The sequence below is a fragment of the Populus alba genome, chromosome 14 (assembly GCF_005239225.2).
Source record: "Populus alba chromosome 14, ASM523922v2, whole genome shotgun sequence".
NCBI classification, from domain to species: domain Eukaryota; kingdom Viridiplantae; phylum Streptophyta; class Magnoliopsida; order Malpighiales; family Salicaceae; genus Populus; species Populus alba.
Genome location: NC_133297.1, coordinates 3,691,681 through 3,709,710, shown reverse-complemented (window position 1 = coordinate 3,709,710; position 18,030 = coordinate 3,691,681). Strand labels below are relative to the sequence as shown.

At 33.6% G+C, this 18,030-nt stretch overlaps 2 protein-coding genes across 4 annotated transcripts; both read right to left on the bottom strand.

Annotated features, from left to right (window-relative positions):
- Positions 1 to 593: 593 nt before the first annotated feature.
- On the bottom strand, positions 594 to 2,811 carry LOC118034101 (homeobox-leucine zipper protein HAT3). The gene is made up of 4 exons (XM_035039289.2): positions 2,414 to 2,811; positions 1,985 to 2,292; positions 1,804 to 1,883; positions 594 to 1,301 (listed from the first exon to the last, which is right to left on the bottom strand). The coding sequence occupies exons 1-4, from the start codon at positions 2,574 to 2,576 to the stop codon at positions 956 to 958; spliced, it is 897 nt and encodes a 298-aa protein (XP_034895180.1). The 5' UTR covers positions 2,577 to 2,811; the 3' UTR covers positions 594 to 955.
- Positions 2,812 to 14,651: 11,840 nt separating this feature from the next.
- LOC118034102 (flowering locus K homology domain) lies at positions 14,652 to 17,355 on the bottom strand. Of its 3 annotated transcripts, none has more exons than XM_035039290.2 (8): positions 17,031 to 17,354; positions 16,575 to 16,916; positions 16,235 to 16,293; positions 16,033 to 16,121; positions 15,800 to 15,912; positions 15,521 to 15,583; positions 15,176 to 15,246; positions 14,652 to 14,901 (listed from the first exon to the last, which is right to left on the bottom strand). In XM_035039290.2, the coding sequence occupies exons 1-8, from the start codon at positions 17,301 to 17,303 to the stop codon at positions 14,877 to 14,879; spliced, it is 1,035 nt and encodes a 344-aa protein (XP_034895181.1). In that variant the 5' UTR covers positions 17,304 to 17,354; the 3' UTR covers positions 14,652 to 14,876. The 3 variants fall into 3 exon arrangements, with proteins under 3 accessions (XP_034895181.1, XP_034895183.1, XP_034895184.1); XM_035039292.2 differs by having other exon boundaries at positions 14,652 to 14,889; positions 17,031 to 17,353; XM_035039293.2 differs by lacking the exons at positions 14,652 to 14,901; positions 15,176 to 15,246 and having other exon boundaries at positions 15,527 to 15,665; positions 17,031 to 17,355.
- Positions 17,356 to 18,030: the final 675 nt, after the last annotated feature.

The following is an 18,030-nucleotide window of genomic DNA, read 5'->3' as shown; positions in this document are numbered from 1 at the left end:
TGATTCGAGATTTTGCAAGAGATAACATACAGGATGTGAACCTGAGTAGTTTCTCATCGTGAAATAATTAAATAAAGAAACAGCCACGAAGGTCTCATCTTCGAGCTCGATGCAGTCTTGAAACTTCCCAGCTCCAAACACAATTTCAGTTACTGTAGTGACCCGCTGGCACCAGATATGTTGAGTTCAATTACTAGGCCGAAAGAACAGAAACTTTATGGAGGTTCAGCTACCATACGTTATGAAAATGGAGGATTGCAGATATGAAAATGGAAGCGAGCTAGGAATCGATGGAGCCAGCCATGTCTAACATCTTACATGTTTTAGCTGCAAACTAATGCGGATAGGAGACATTATGGGCAGACATGGAATTCTTCAACCATGACCATGAGCTTTAAGTCTGAGATTTGACAGATACACTTGGAGAACAGCTCCAGGACATGGGGCTAGGTAGAATGTTCGGGCAAGGAGACATTGCTTGGAATCACAAGAAAAAAGCTGGAATCTTTTAGCTAAGGCTAATTGACAACCATTCATACACAAAAGCCACCGATAATCGAAGGATGAATAGAAGCATTTTTTTGTTAATAGGATGACCATTCAATTCATTCCTTCATTTGGATCACTAAAATACTATTCTCTTTACATAGTAAAGCAACTTTGTCTACATCAAATCCTACAATAATCAGCAGGGAGATATTGTATTCGGATTCCTTTGTCGCACCTTCCAATCATCCTACAACTTATAAACACTACATTTTGCAACTAGTCCACTCTTTGCAACCTGGACTTGTCAGCAAAATCACATCCTAACCACTACCACCACTGATCGTGTCTTATTTCATATTCTCCCTATTCCACATTCTCTCAAATTTCTGTGGATGCCTGGAAATCTTATCCTAAATCCTTTCATCCATTTTATCTTTACCAAATAGCCCCTACTTCAAGCTAACAATCATGACCTGGAAGCAGGAGCATCAAAAGTTCGATGGTGGACGGGCATTGTTGCCCAGGGGTTAATGGGCACCGGTCGTTGTGGTTGCCGGGTTGAGGCAGTTGGAGCAAGAGCAGAGGACGCGGCAGCAGCAGAAGATGACGAGGCTGACGAGACAGCAACGCGCTCGCATGAAGGGCACATGGTGAGGGTGGTGGGAGGGTTCATGTGCATGTAGAGCTGAGGGGAAAGTTTCAGTGCTCTAAGCTCTTGCACCTCCTTCTGTAACCTCCTGTTCTCCTCTGTTAGATTTTCACAGCACCTCTTTAGGTACTCGCAGTCGACTTCAGTTTGCTTCAACTTGGTCCTGCATCAATTCGATGAGAAAATGTTCACTTTCCAAGACATTTTCCTCCGCATAAAAACAGTTCAAAAGCACTTTAAATCACAATAAATATGTAATATTTCTGAAATCACAAAATGTAAAAACACAAATCCATTTACTTGGCAACAAAAACACCCTACTTGTCCATATTGAAGATTACATGACTTCCACAGAAGCATGGATACTAAACTTCAGACCTAATGAATTTATTTCTTTTTCCTGCTCAAGATGTAGTTGACCCATGAATAGGGTAATGCATTATCACAAAGAACGAGTGCTGTTGTAAACACTGGATGCAATTATAACTAGTTGATAGTCCTATGTCCATTAAATTCTAATGACTTGAACAATAGAGGCAACAATCTTTCCCTTCATTAACACTCACTAAATTGAGTCTTCCACTAAAAATCATCCAAGAAGACAATTCCATCCTTGTCAACTACTTCGAAATATAAACAGTAGCCCTAACGGGGGGATATCTCACCTTGCTCTTCGGTTTTGAAACCACACCTCCACTTGCCTAGGCCTGAGATTCAACTGCTTTGCTAAAGCCAGCTTCTCCTTCTGCAACCACAAAACCACCACACTTCACCGAATTACACCAAACCCAGAATTAAAAACCACCCTACCATGATAAAAAAATAAATAAAAATGACACTACTCACAGGATTAAGAGTATTATGTTCCTTGAAAGTCTCTTCAAGCACTAAAGACTGTTCCTTTGAGAGTCTCAGCTTCTTTCTAGAAGCATCACCACCAGCACCATCTTCATCATCACTGTCACGAGAGCAAGAGGCCCTCTCCGCTTCTGTTTCTTCTCCAATCTGTTCTCTTTCGCTTCTTTTACCACTTAAGCTGGATAGCGTGCTGTTTGGTGAAGAAACCCCAGTTTCGTCATCACAATCTGTCACTGCAGCTGGCACCCTGTTCATGTCAATTCCTCGTTGAAAAAACCTCGTACCACATGCTCTATCTGCAATAAAAAAAACAATGGGAATCATGTAATTAATCCAAAACACAGATCTGGATCAAAGACAGTACTATAAACTTGTTTATTTAGAGCCCAGCAAAAACCCAAGAAACGAAACAAGTACCTGATGATTGAAAGAGGTCAGTCAAGGAAGTTTTTCTATGATTGTTTGGTGAAGGTACGGGCATGAGGTTTAGCTTCTTAGAAGGCTGCTGTTGATGATTTTGTTGTGTACCATCGAATCCCAAGCTCAAACTCAAGCCCAGTCCATCATTTTTATCACCCATCTTCACTCCTCTCGAGCACCAGAGAGCCAAAGCTTCAGTCTTCCCAATCGAAATAAACACTCCTTTCTGCCTGCCTCCTTTCAGCTGGGATAACAGGGGTTTTTATTCAGATTGTGAGAAAGCAGAAAGGGAAAAGAAGGGTAGAAAATGGTTGGGTTTTTGGAGCCTGAGGTGTCACAGCCTTTTGCTATTCTCGGTACAGTAAAAGGATGGGACTAGTCTATACATATAGATATGTAGATACAAAGAGAGAAAGTGACGGATGGGTATAGATTCAATCATGACCTGTGTCAGCCATCCCTCATTGGCTCAAATAATCATCATCATATATGGTACAATGCTACTAGATAAGCTAGCTTTCTGTGTATGGCTACCTCCTGCTAACAGGCTTTACTCCTCCTCCACGTAACCTTCCTTGTTACCATGGTTAACTCCTCCTCTTCAAACCTTGGCTCGTTACTTTGACTTTCTATGCACTGTAACCACGTATCTTCTCCGTTTGGTTTCATGATGCATTGGTCCCTCTACCTTGACTTTTGTCTTTTTATTATTTATTTTCTTAAGATCTATTCTGTATAAATATAATCATTTCCCTGTTCGATTGTACTTTAATTTTTTTCAAAACTAATAAGAACTGTTTTTTTATCTATAATAAATGCCATTCGATTGCAGCCACCCTCGTGACCATTCAATATAATTTTTTTCAAATAAAATCCTAAAATATTAATATAAATTTAATATATTTATGTGTTTGAACAGTCATGCTCTTGTCCCAGTTACTACAGGTCGAACGCATGCTATTTTTATAGCTACAGTTTTCTTTTAAGATGAGTATTAATAATGCATCTAGTTTGATAAAATCTGATTTGAATTAATTATAGAGTTATAATACAATTAAACATGAATTAACAAAATGTTGAATTAAATCTTACTGTTTCTGCTGAGGATGCACTCATTTGATTTTTTTATAATTAATAAAATATATCCATCTTGATATTCATTTATAGATGGAATAGATAATTACAAAAATAAAGTTTGAGATTATATTAAAAGGAAAGCAGAAGGATTATAAGAAAATATAAACTTGAAAGTAGGAAACAAGCACACTATTCAAGCATTCACATTTAAGATAGCATTTTGTATTATTATTTATTTATTAAAATTTATATTTGATATTAACCTATTAAAACAATCCAAAATCATAAAAAAATACAGAAATATCTTTTGAACTAAAAAAACAAATACATTTTAAGGTAATGTTTGAGAATGTAGTAATAGTTTATTTTTAAAATATTTTCACTTGAAAATACATAAAAAATAATATTTTTTACTTTTAAAAATTATTTTTAACATCAATATATTAAATAATTTAAAAAAATTAACTTCAGGAAAAGAATTAAAACATCACGAAACACATTTTTAACCGAGAAAACATCCAGCTACTAATAAATCTTTCATTTTCCAGGTTTTCACACTTAAAAAGCGGCTTTTTCTATCATTGACCATTGACTGGAAATTTCTATGAACGATGGTACAGTAGTAGTGATCTACAATGACTTACACGCAACTATGATCATCAGCTTATGATGGTGGTGGTGTTCAATCATGAGTGTGAGGACCCACGAAATGGGCAATCTGCCAGCATCACATCTGCGGCGAATCAGTGAATTTTACAGTGGGACCTACTGTTGTCTGTCTCAACTGTGAGCGAGTGCAACCAAAGGCTGCTAATTCCGATTTTGCATTCAAATATGTTTTACAAAATTATTTTTAAATTATTTTTTATGAAAAAATTATTAAATTATTTTTTAGATAATTTTCATACTTCGATACCAAAAGCGAAAATCACTATAACAAACAATATAATTTAATTATTATAAATCATAATTGTTAGATTTAATTTTAATTTATAAACTAACTTTGAAAATCTAGGATTTAAAACTTTTAGTTTAGTTAAACTAGACATTGATCCAATAAAATTTATTTGACCTGATTATGTCCTTGTTAATTTGGCAAATCTAGCTGAACTGGATTGTGACATCAATTAATAAAAAATAAAAAATATTATTGTTTTAATAAAATAATTAATTAAAATTGACAGGTTTATTATGTGATAAATTGGGTTTGAAAAACATGGTTGAAATTTTTGGAGTGCTTGGACAACGTAAGAATGCGCAAACTTGAGATTGTCTTGGAAAAATGTTTAATTTAATTTGTAGAGTCATGTGATTTTGTTAGAAGATATAGATTGATGTATTGAAAAAAATAAAATTAAAGAGAGCGCATGGAGGTTCGGGGAGAAATTTTACAGTGCTGAAACTCTAAGCAAATAACGGCATCTTATTCAGGTTCGGGGTGGCACGGGGCTCGGAGAGGGGTTGATTGGCAGGTCTGGTCAAAGATAGCTAGTCTAAGGCTAAAGGCTAATGAATGAATTAATGCTAAGACATTTGTGTTTTGGGTACCTGTGTGATGAGTCACCCATTGAGGGGACATGCAAATCCCCCATTTATTGAAGGATCCGTTCTCGATGTTCTTCAATTTAAGCCCTCGTTTCAACTATTTGTCCTCCGTTATAAATTAATTAATTGAGTTGATTTTTAGTCAAACTTCCAATTTTACTGTGAAGGTTTCCTGTTTATGTCTCCTTTTATTGGCCGATTATTTTATATATATATATATATATATATGTCAGAAGCTATTTTAAAAATAACAAATAGATGATGCACAGTCAATCCATGTCGAAAAGGAAAGAAAATTCTAAACCTAACTAAAGAAATAAAGATAGGAAATTCAGAAATTCAAAAAATATCCAGAAAAAATAAGTAAAATTAAAAAATATATATATAGACCTAGTTTGAGGGATAACTGATTGTTGTGAGTTGACTTGCTATGAAACATGATATGTATAATATTTTTATAAAATTTAAGCATAATCTAATTATAAGTAAGAAAAAATTATTCTAGTTTTAATTAAAAAGATTGTTTGATTATGTTTAAATTTTTTCTAGAATTTAAATTTTTTTTATCTTATTTATAAAGATATATGCTATGGATATGCAAATTCGTTATCCGTGTCTCTAACAATTCAAGTCCTTTAAAATATCACATGTCAAAAACCATAAATCTTTTATCTTGTCATGAATGACAACATAAATTAAAAAGATTTGCCCAGAGAAATGACGAGCAAATTTCTATATTTATTAACTTTGATAATTTCCAAAAAAAATTCAATTAGTTTATAAGTGAGTTTTTTGTATTAGATAATTGATTTTTTAAAAAAAATTTAATAATTTAATTTATTTTTTTAATTAAAATTATAAGTTATTTGTACTTATGCCTGACAGGCTAAAATGATTAGTGGTTATTACTTGTAAAATATATTTTTTTTTGATTCAAGATTCTAATATCATTAAATAATTAATTTTTTAAAGATAAAAAATATAATGATATTTTTAAGAAAATAAACTCGGGCTATTACATACACTCAGCCCCTGCACCCCAAGCTCGGGTTGTTGTATGGCTCATCATTCTTAATAATACGTTGTTTTTATATATAATATGTTGTATGGCCCATCCTTCTTATATATGATATCAAAGCATATCAACTACTTTTTGTGTTTTCTAAGAGGTTTTTTAAGCGATTTTAGTTTATAAAAAGTTATTCGAGAACATGTGACTTTCTGTCGCCTTTTCCAAACAAATTATGCATACGAAGAGTAAACAGCAACAATTGGAGTCATTATATATCTGGACCACACGTGTATTCTATGGCAAGGAGGTATAATGCGCCTCAATCAGTTAATTTGTTTCTTCCTGCTCCCACGCTCATATATTCTTCTTGCACTGATCGATTTTCTGGCAATCCATGTGTGGTGATCTTCCAAATCTTTTAGACACAATCAGCTGCTAGTCTTAAGTGGTCCCATGCCGACAACAATTAAGCCTCTTCTCCTACTAATCTCTCTTGATCTGCCCTCGAAGACAATCAAATCATGTTGGTTTTGGGTAGGCTTTTAGCATCGAAAATGTCTGTAAAATTCTAAGTTTTTCTTACTATAATAATGATTTAAAATGTAACAAAGACATTTTGATATAAGAGAGATTTGTATTAAAATAAGATTTTTATAATAAAATAAATGGTAGGAAGGAGACCTAAAGCACGTACGATTTCTTTGTCCACGGTAAAGTAAATTGTAGGATACCGAAAAAAGGTTGCAATTGGTGTTTCACAGTGCTATTTTTTTAATTTTTCTTCTCTAGCTTTATTTCATATATATATATATATATATATATATATATATATATATAGTTATTTAATATGTTTATATTAAAAAAATTATTATTTAGATATATTTTAAAATAAAACACACTTTAAACTTTAAAAATTAACTTTAACCCAACACCAGAAACTAAAATGGCGAGCCAAGTGAGCTAAAAAGAGAGAGTGGAAAATTTTGGAGGGACAGAGTGAAGTGGAGTCACGTGGGAACCTGTATGTTTCACGTGCAATTGCATGTGATGTTTGTCCACGTGTCAACACGTGGTACGATGTTTAGATTCGTGCGTGTTGTACTGTCTCTTCACAACCAGACATACACTTTCCCTACAATCATTGGATACTCTCTATCCTTTCTTGATTCCCTGCTCTACCCTCCACTGGTCCACGAACGCTCCGATTAATGCGCTTGTACTACACGCTCCACATTAGCTTCTCGTGCACAGAATATAACTTAGGTAGGAAATCCCACCTCAAATCTTTGTCACACGTGCAATTTCGTGATGCTTAAGTTATATTTAATGAGGAATAGATAACTGAAAATATAGGAATAATTCTGGAACGGATTTCATTTTTTTTTTGGTGGAATGAATTTCATTTTCTTCTCCATCTCTCTTTTTGAATAAACATTAATAATTATATTTTAAATATCATAAATTATTATAACTGCACAATTAGAACTATCCAAAGAAAAAAAAAACTATTACCAATCTCTTAAATTCAGGGTTAATGTTAAATTAAAAAATGTAGTTGATGTAGTTTACATTGTGTTTGGCATTGTAATATAATGTATTTCTAAAATTATTTTTTGTTTTAAAATATTTTTTTTTTTTAATTTTTAACAACAAAATATTAAAACCATTGAAAAGCATTAAAATAGTATTAATGCAATATTTTAACATTTTAAAAAAAAAACACTCTAGAACAAAAGCTTCTATACTCCCAGCTATACTATTTGCATCAAAATTTCAAAAGCTCTGAAGATTCTCTCCATTATTATTCAAAATACTGACAAGAGGAAATTAATTGTAAGCCAGGAGATTCTCTTCTTTTTTTTCTAGCCAGCCACGATATTGGTGATGGGCATGCCAAGATACGAATTCCACGTGCTAAAGAAATGATCAAGATACATGTAATAACATAACTAAATATTTTGATTTCATTTTTTTGTCGCAGTTCCATGTTATATGTATTGACTAGAAATCACCAATCTAGCCTGAGTTTTTGGCTAAATAATAAGAACATATTTTCTCACTCATTTCTTGGTCTCGGTACATGTGTATAAACCTTTTTTATTTTCGATTCAAGGAAACCATATTCTTGAAAAATACGTTTTATAGACCTAGATAAAATAGTAAAACCCTGATTATTCAAAACTCTTACAAAAGATGCATATCCTAACTCAAATTAGAGACATACTGTGCAAATTTTAAATCTTTTGCCATCATGTCACGGTGTCTAAAAACAATATTTGTTTGTTCAGACCTCACGGAATCCAATAAAATTTGATTGATTTGAACATATTTTTTTATAATAAACCGATTATTTTGATAAGAAGAACACTAAAAAAAAAAAAAAAAGCTAGGGATACAATAACCTAATAATCAAGTCTTTTTTCCATCAATATCAGATTGGATCGGACAATGATTAGAGTTGCGACGAGAAGGTCACTGGATATATGCAAGAATGGATAGGTGGAATGCCTCAAGTGGAGCATGGGACTTGGCACAATGATTTGAGAACGAGGAGAAGTTTGTCGGTTGATGATTGAAGTTCAGGCACTCCTCCCCCACGCACGTGTGTGTGAGTGTGCAAGCTGTCCCACGTGTTCTCCTCCCATATGCGGACTCCATGCACATTAAATTATTAATTAATAAATCCAGGATCAGGCACCCAGCCGACAATCCCCCGTCGTCATCATGGCTCTCTTCCATATTCTCTCCTGGTGTGGTCCGTATTAGGATTATGGGGTTTCTGGCGACGATTTCTCACGTGACTCCTGGCCCGATCCTTTTTCAAAGATGCACGCAACTAAGTTAATTCTGAGGGACTTTCAAAAAGCCATCCCCAGCTATATAAATAGACTCAGTTTTGCTACCAGGTACTTTTTTTTCTTATCAGTATTGTCCCTCATATTTTAAAAAAAAATCGTTGAATCTTTTCATCCATATTCAATCACGAATTCTATCCAAATCGTACCTGTTTATTGATTCAAAGTCATGTATTCATCTTCAAAACAACATGCACCAAAAAAAAAAACAACATTCTTTCGTTGGAAAATAAGCATTTTTTGTTAAAATATTATAATAAAGGTCCTGATTGAGAATAAGAAGATTGTTGAGGATGAAATAGATACCAATTCAATAGTACATGGCAGCTTTTACATTGGTACTTGAATTTTTAAAACAAAAAATATAATATTCATCGGACCATGTTGGTGGAAAAAATTTAAGCTTATAATCGCCATCTAAATAAATATATTATCGAATTTATTCCAAGATAGAGGGTTTAATCTGCTAGGTTTCTACTCATTTAGATATTTCTCCACTAGGCATTCTATATTAACAATCCAATTGAAATCCGAGTGGTAGCTTAACAGGTCAGGGTACATTGAGTTTGCTCTCTAATAATTATGAATTCAGTTCTTTTAAAATCATTGGAGGTTTATATGATCATTAATTTTAGGGCATGTGAGATTAGTCGAGGTACGATTACGTTAACTTGCACAACCACGTTAATCTAAAAAACACAAGATCCGATTGAGAAATGTTTAAAATAGCGGGTATTTAATTGATAATTGTTTTTTTTTCAAGGATGAAAACGAGACTTGATAAATTTGCGAGGGACAAAGTTGATGTTTCCTTTTCCATTAATCATAGACCAGGATAAAACATGGTCACATCAATGATAACGGCATTGATGAATGCCTGTGACTAGGTGTCCTCCTCCGTTATCGTCATAATAACTACAGGCACCATACGTGGAAAAGGCATACAAGTTGCGAGATGCCAAGTAGGGGGACCATGCATGCTAGTTGCAGCTCGGAAAGCAAGCTCTTTATTTTCCCTTTCTTTTTTGTAAAACAAAAAGATTCAGTGTTGCATGCAAGTGTTTGACCATATCTGTAAAGATAAAAGATACAAGTTTAAAAATGAAAAAAAAAAAAAAAATACAAGAGAGAAAAGTAAACGAAGATAAAGCTCGAAAAAAGAAACATCAAATTATACCCACTTTGAGAAAGTCAAATCAACAAGATTGAGATACATCATAAAATATCTATGATATCCAAGAACGAGGGGGAGCTCTCCTCATATTATACCAATATATTATTTTAATATATATTTTTTTAAAAAAATACTTAACTAAATAACGTTGTTAAAATCTCAAAAACTAGCTAAATTAATTAGTTTCTTGGTTTTTTCTTTTGCATCTAATCAGTAGATTTTTAGATTTTTAAAGATATTTAAAATTAATTTTACAGCTTTTTTTGAAAAGAAAAAATGATTTTAATACATGCCTGTGCGTAGACTTGACTATATATTATAAAAAAATAAGGATTAATTTCACTATTTTTTACCTATATATTATTTTTAATAATTTTTTAAAAATATACTTTGAAAAATAATTGTATCAGCTAAATAAATTAGCTTCTTGGTGTTTTGTTTTGCATCTAATAAGTAGATTTTCAGATTTTTTAAGAGATTTAAAATTAACCTTACAGCTTTTTTAAAAAAATAATAATTTTAATGCATGTCTGTGCATAGACTTGACTATATATTATAAGAAAATAAAGATTAATTTCACCATTTTTTACATATACATGGAATATAAACAAGATCATGAATAAATGCTGGGAATTGAACCTACGGTAACAAGTGAGCACTTTAGAATTTGGTTGCCTGTGATCCATGGATTTTGGATTTGGAATTCTGAAAGGGATGGATGCAAGTAGAGCCTCAAGACGAGCCGCTGTAGAGTGGGGACGAAGGCGGGAGTGAAATCACGTGAGAAGATGAGAATAAATGAGGGAGCAGTGTCAGAGTTCACGTGGGTCATGCATATGATTCTTGCTTACGTCCCACTACTTTTGGACACGTGGTCCCAAACCCACATTTTGAATAAGGCCACGCGTGTCATCCTGTTCCTTTCTTACCAGACACTCGGTCTTGTCCAATCATATGACACTCTCGATAGTACCAAAACTACCCCCATGCTTCAAGCATGAATGGTCATGGGGAGTGATAGGCTATTTATAGCAATTTTGGTATTTGGTATGATTACGATGAATTCTATGCACGTAGGAGAAGAAGTAGAATGCTGTGATTGGTTTCGTCAAGAGCAACAATGGAGTTTAATAATTAATTTTTAAACTGAGAGATCGTTTTATTTTCCATTTTTATTAAAAAAAAAAAGCATAAATTAATTTTTTTAGTTGACAATGGAGTCGACTCATGTATTCTATTTTTAGTTTAATAATTGGTGCTGAAATTTAAAACTTGCGTTTAGAATTGAGGTGGATTTATTTTTTATAAAAGTTATTTTTTTATTTTAAATTAATTTTAATACACTAGCGGAAGACAAATACATACGATTACCGTTAAACACAACAACAAAAGAGTTGAAAGATCCTTAAAAACATGTCGACTCACCTCGTGCTGGCTGATTGCCTTCATAAAATAAAAATAAAAAATCTTCTGGTATTTTATGTTGCTTTTGTCACGTCAAATACTTTCACTTTCTCTTCCAGTCCTTTTATGTTTCTCTCTTGGAACGTCAAAATCCGCATAGATAATTGATTGTTAGATTAATAATAAAATTGGTAACAAAATCATCAGTAGCTTTTAAATAATAATAAACATTACTTGGTAGCTAGCTATAAATTATTGAATAATACGAGCCCATGCATGAATGAGACTTTGTTTAAGTGGTAGCAATCTCTTAATTTATATGAGTATATAGTAAAATTTTATTTAATAATTAGTTATCGAATTAAAATTATTTTTTTATATATTATCAGAACTTTGATAATCAAACAGTTATAAATTTAAATTTTATTATTTTTATTTATTTGATGAAAAATAAATACAAGATAGTATAGACTTGTATAAATTTTAAATTTAATTTTTTTTTTAAAAAAATTTAAGTAACGAATCAAATTATAAGCTTGGAAATGAACTTGTATCTTAATTATATGGCGAAAAGCAGCAGAGATTGACCCAGATCTTGTTGATTTCTGCAGCAAATGGCAATGCATCGCAGGCTCCAAACACATGCTGAGGGAGCTAGTAGAGCAGAAACACCATGGCGAGTGCCTCCTTGATCCTCGGTAATGGATCATCTCCGACATCTCCCATGATGCGTATCTCATCACTATATTTGGTTGTCCCCCATGTGCTCTGCACCGAGCACTCTCCTCGTCTAATTTATCTCTAAACATCATGCAGCGGAATCTTTAATCATAACTGCTATATATCCCTGCAAAACATAGAAATAAAACTTTAATTCCACAATATTACTTCTTCGCGCTTGAAACATCTACAGCCATGGCTCCTGCTTTGTTTAATTTGGGTTGTTCATCACCCATACACATTAATGCATTTTATTGGGGCGTATGCATCATATAAACACCCATACAAAACTTGTAGTTAACTCGTGTACCGTTCTAGGACTAACTTAGTTCGGAGGTCGGATAATTAGGTCAACTTATCTAAGTTTATATTTTTTAATTTAAAACATTTTTATTACAGTTAATCCGTTAGGTTAGTCAAGTATGACCAGGAAATATCAAAATAGTTCAAATTAAAACTTAGAAAAGTATTAAGATGGGGTTACGAGTTAACTCACAAAGTTGATAATAGTTTGATAAAGATGTATGGAACCATGTGAAAACCCTATCACCATCGGTTCGTTTGCAACCTCTCAGGTGCCTGGTATAAATTATCACAGGTTGAAGAGGAATCCAATAAAGGACATTAAAATCCAGAGGAATTATTCTTTCTTTTCTAATGTGCGCTTGACAGGGATATATGAGAGAGATTAATTGTGGCTCAGTGATGGCACGAGCGGGCTACTACAGCAAGAATCTAAACTATAGTATATATCAACTGAGCTTATGGTGTAATGTTCGTGTGCGTGGTTGACCATGATTACATTCGTGGAGCATTGTAACCTAAGTATGAGAATTTGTGTCGATGGACCACCTTGTTTTGAATCTGTCAACGGTCAAAAGATTGAAAGCAAAAAAAAAAAAAAGCACAGGAGCACGTTATTGTCTAGGGCATGTGTATGTGCTTTGCTACGTAAGAGATTTTATGTGCTCATGCTCTAATTACTAAATACAAAGAAACACAAGAGATATAATTTATTTGCTACTTGGAAATGACCACCCAACATAGGGAAGGGAAGCACTCAAATGATGAAATTGGGGTCCAAGCTTTGACCCAATTCCTTTGAGGGCTTGAAATAAGTTTGTTCCTTAATTTAGTAGAACTGAGTCCATACTAACGTGGGCTTAGCCCACCCAGCAGTCTCGTTAATTATTTTTATTTTTATTTTTATTTTTATTTTTATTTTTATTATGATCTTAGTGTTAAAAAGGTTTTGAAGTTGCAAGACGAAGACCTCAAGGAAGGGCGGCGATGGTGGAATTGGTCCCTCTGCTTCGACTTTTGTCACTTTTGTCTTTTTTACTATTTATTTTATTAACGTCTATTTGGTACAAATATACCGCTTTCACTGTTCGATTGTACTCTAATTTCCTCAGAACTAATGAGAAACGGTGCGCGCGCGCACACATGTATGTATGTAATACATGTCATTCGAACACAGCCACGCCCGTGACTATTCAACATGATTTTTCTGAAATAAAATCCCAGGATATTAATGTAAATGCAATAAATTTATTTTCTGATAGAGTATTAATCCCTTTAAGTCACTTTGTCTATTTTCGTGATTATAAGTAAAACTAGTCCATCAATTAATTCAGTCAAAATTTTACAAGTCTAGTCCGGCGTGCTTAATTTCTTTTTTTTTTTTAAAAGAAAATATTATATGTCAAGATAGATAATGTATGGTTTTCCGGCCAATTTTGATAATTGAAAAATCAAGGCCTAATTTTTTTCAAAATCAAAACCCATATTCAAACTATTTTTCAAGAATTCAATGACACCAGCATCAACAGTTTTTTTTTTTTTTTTTTTTTTTGAAATATGACCGGCCAAAACTCTCCTCTCCTTTCTCAACTTTTATGTAATAGAAATGAACTTTGTTGATCGAATTGTAAGGTTTAGAAAACTACAGGGACCTGATAAAGCAAAGGAAACCTTATAATGAATAGTTAAATGTTTCGAGTGTCAGTTTCTTGGTTCCTTGGCCCATGAACATTCATCCCATGGCCCCGACATTATTTGAGAATTTGTTGGATTGAAGGCCCAGAAACCTGCCCCCTGTAGATTCTTAACGTTAATTTTGCAATGTTATCTGTGTCCCGAGGGCGAGTTATCACTGATTGTATTTGATAAACACTCGGTTCTGTTCTATCCACTTCTTTCTAGATCCAAGAGCATGCATCTGCCTTTATTCCCATTTGTTTCAACTTTCAAAGCAAGTGATTTAGCATCAAACAGCGAGACGCAGGCATCATGGCTTCGTTATTGCAACCTCCATTCGGCTATTCTCCATTGCTCAACCAGTTGCCAACGCAATTAATCAAGTTAGCAGAACTCTTCTCATGGTGCTCTTCTTCGTAATGTGAGAGCAGCTCAGAAGATAAATGGTATTACAAAAGTCTCACCAAATTAATAATAAAGGCAAAAGGTTAGTTTTTTCATTGAGCACTAGCATCCCAAAACCCAATACACCATTCACGCAACAGAATGAAAGATATATCCACCTACATGGCTCATGTTCGTGCCCCATCAATGAAGCACCAAGGGTACAAGGCGCGGTTATACAGTTGCCAGGAACTTTAACAAATGTGGAGACGAGAGAGCCTGACAAAGATCTTGGCCGTTCCAGCTTCATCATATCTGCAACCTGAAAATACACCTTATCATGTGAAATTATATATAGATTCCTTGAATTGTGTTCGAGGTTGGCACAACTAATATTCCAGCCACTAGACAGAGCAAGAAATCAACAAGTATCAACAAATTTATCCTTCAAAGCATATCTGAAAGCTTTTAGAATATACTATCGATTCTCCCTCAATTCCAAAATAATATACTGGCCAGCTCTCCTGCAAACTATGATATATGACAGAAAACTTCACAACCAAACAAGGAGATAAGAATTGAAGACATTTTGAGGCAGGAGCACTTACTGTTGAGTGCCAGCTTGTTGAACCAACTGCGAATATATGTATTCATCTACCCTCTGTTTTGCTAGCGCCACCTATAATGCATCTAGCAGTTTCAATAAAAAGAAAACCTTGGAAAATACAACTTAGAGCTATAAGCCTACTACAGCTCCTTTTCTAAGAAAAAACCAATACCAGTTAATTAAACAAACACTTTTGATTGGCTCTTTTGATACATTAGATTATGTTACAAAAACATGAGGACAATAAGCAAAGCCCATAAAATAGTTGTTTTTTATATGTTACAATGATGAACTTTTGAGTTTTTCTTATTTATTGTGGAAAATTGATGGTTGACAGTAGGAATACCTGCTGAGAACTACCAGCTAGTTGTATATGCCTATGTTTTTGCGCACCTTTCCCACCATGAACCTGCAGAAGAGAAAACCGAAGAGAAGAATACTCATCGTCCTCACCAAGTTGTGTATCACAGTGTTTTTGTCAAGCTAGGCAGCTAGTGAAACAGGTAATTTATGAAATCAATAAACCCAGAACTGATAAAAGATTTAAATATTTGCATTCTCAACCAGAAATCAGTAAGAGATTGGGAATTGGATATCACAGATAAAGATTTGGACATCTGCTGACCTTGATTACTGCTCCAGACTCCACTCTGATCCTTGATATATTAGAACCACTTCTTCCTATCAAGCCACCCATCATCGTCTCCGGGACCATCATCTCCATGGTTACATAATCAGCTGCAAGATTGGTTGTCCTAAAGATGATGTGGTTATAACACAAAAATATTAACATTTGAAAAACAGTCGGCAGGTATAATTTTTTTTTTTTCCCTTCTATAAACACAACAATGAGATCACCTGCAGCTTGGGGCGCATATTGTTGAAATGGAACTGCGCTATAGTTGTACGATGGACTGATAGAAATTACTTGTTTAGGTGGGTTCTCCCTAAACCACATAAACTCAAAGCATTATTTAACTTTAAAAATATATTTTCCCAACACAAAACAACAAACAAGACTGAAACACCAAATAACATCAATCAACATAGAATTCAAAACCTGAGCTGACAACCAATCTCCTCCAGAGCTTTTAGCACTACAGGTACATCTCCTGATATCTGTATTTAACAAAAAATTTCAGTCACCCATTATTCTTTCTATCCGGTTTCAGCTAGTTATCCATTTCACAATTGATGAAAATGAAATCAACTAAAGCAACCTTAAAATTCTCAATATTATACCAAGTTAAACAAATTTTCAGTAAAAATAAAAAGGCTAGCAAGGCAATTATTTTATACTCATGAAACAGCTAACAACGAGCTAAATCAAATAAAGAAGCATCAAAACCCCATCTTAATCTTAAAAAGCAAGTTCATTAAAACCATTACAACAAGCCAACCTGCACAACACGATCAGATTCATAAGCAGAAGCACAGAGAGGCAACTGATTCGGCGCAAGAACAGTGATCATTGCACCTGATGAGTTCCTCAATTTCACTATATTTTGACCAGACATTCCTATCAAAGAACCAGCTTGAGACCCAGCTATTAATAATCTTATCGTATTTGCAGCCACATGCCCTGCATTGACTAGTTTCCCTATCTCCACGCCGCCGCCGCCGCTACCTCCATCATCTTCATTCAAAATCAACTCTGCTATTCGCTGCAACGCATTCTCCGCGTCAGTTGCCCCATTCTCACTCTCCTTCGAGCTTATAATTATCACGCGCTCTTCATGTCTCTACACAACATTAAAAAAACAAAAAATAAAAAAACTTTCGATAGTCAATCATTTGAATTTAAGTACAAAACCCTAATTTTCATTAAAATTGGGGGAATGGGTTTTATTACTGACGGCGACGGCGTCGGCGATTTTGATCGTGGCTTTGGTATCTTCTCGAATCTTCTGGATACGATGGCCTTGTTTGCCGATTACTTTTCCGATCTTTCCCGACGGGACAACGATCCTGAATACAACATCTGCTCTAGCTTGCCGTTTTGCGGCGGATGTTTCACCACCTTCAAAATCGTCACGCCGGCGCTTGGCTGTCATCGGGAGGACGTTTAACTTAGGCAATTCAGTGCCTGGCGGCGAGGGATTTAACGGTAATTCCCATGGTTGCGCCATCAAAGAGCGTTAGTCCTTGTTTGGAGAGAGAAACAAATAGACAAAAGACCGGAGGCTGCCATCAATAAATAATAGGAAAAACTTCAAATGTAACCCCTGATACTTTACTATATTGATAGTTAAATTTTAAGTCTTTTTATTTTATCAAGACCATCCAATAATTCATATTTGATAATGCTTTCCTTCCTTTTTATAGTGATTAGTTTGTTTTGTGTAAAATATTTTATATTTAGAATATTTTTTAATAATATAGATGGAGAAGAAGGTAGTGATAAAATAATAATGAGATGATAATAGTAAAAGAAAAAGAAATGATGGTGATGAGATGGAGAAAAATATTAAAATAGTTTAATAATATTGTAATTGAAATACTAATATTTTATGGAATTTTATGAACTAAAAATATTTTTCAACAAATAAACTAAGTTTGAATATTAACTATAAAATATTTTTTATTAACCAGTTTTTTTGTAAAATATTTTGCAATAAAAAAAATTTAAAAAATATTTTTAAAAATAAACATAGAAAAATCCAGAAAATATTTTGTGCAAAACAAAAAACAATGAAAGGTAAAAGATCATTTAATTTATATATTTTCATTTAAAGCATAAAAATAAGCCTCAATCTATTTTAAATTTTAATTTTATAAAATTAAATTATAATAATTTTCTTTTTTAAAAAGCTTCATCATCTCATATAAAAAAATGTTATTATGATTTGATATTAT

What these genes read in the sequence shown, in the direction of transcription:
- LOC118034101 (XM_035039289.2), bottom strand. Translation starts at nt 2,576, where the DNA reads ATGGGTGATAAAAATGATGGACTGGGCTTGAGTTTGAGCTTGGGATTC. An exon ending in AACATAATACTCTTAATCCT is followed by an intron (nt 1,884 to 1,984) that starts GTGAGTAGTGTC and finishes TTGTGGTTGCAG; the next exon opens with AAGGAGAAGCTGGCTTTAGC. An exon ending in TTTCAAAACCGAAGAGCAAG is followed by an intron (nt 1,302 to 1,803) that starts GTGAGATATCCC and finishes GAATTGATGCAG; the next exon opens with GACCAAGTTGAAGCAAACTG.
- LOC118034102 (XM_035039290.2), bottom strand. Translation starts at nt 17,303, where the DNA reads ATGGCGCAACCATGGGAATTACCGTTAAATCCCTCGCCGCCAGGCACT. An exon ending in AAATCGCCGACGCCGTCGCC is followed by an intron (nt 16,917 to 17,030) that starts GTCAGTAATAAA and finishes AATGTTGTGTAG; the next exon opens with AGACATGAAGAGCGCGTGAT. An exon ending in CAACAAGCTGGCACTCAACA is followed by an intron (nt 14,902 to 15,175) that starts GTAAGTGCTCCT and finishes TCACATGATAAG; the next exon opens with GTGTATTTTCAGGTTGCAGA.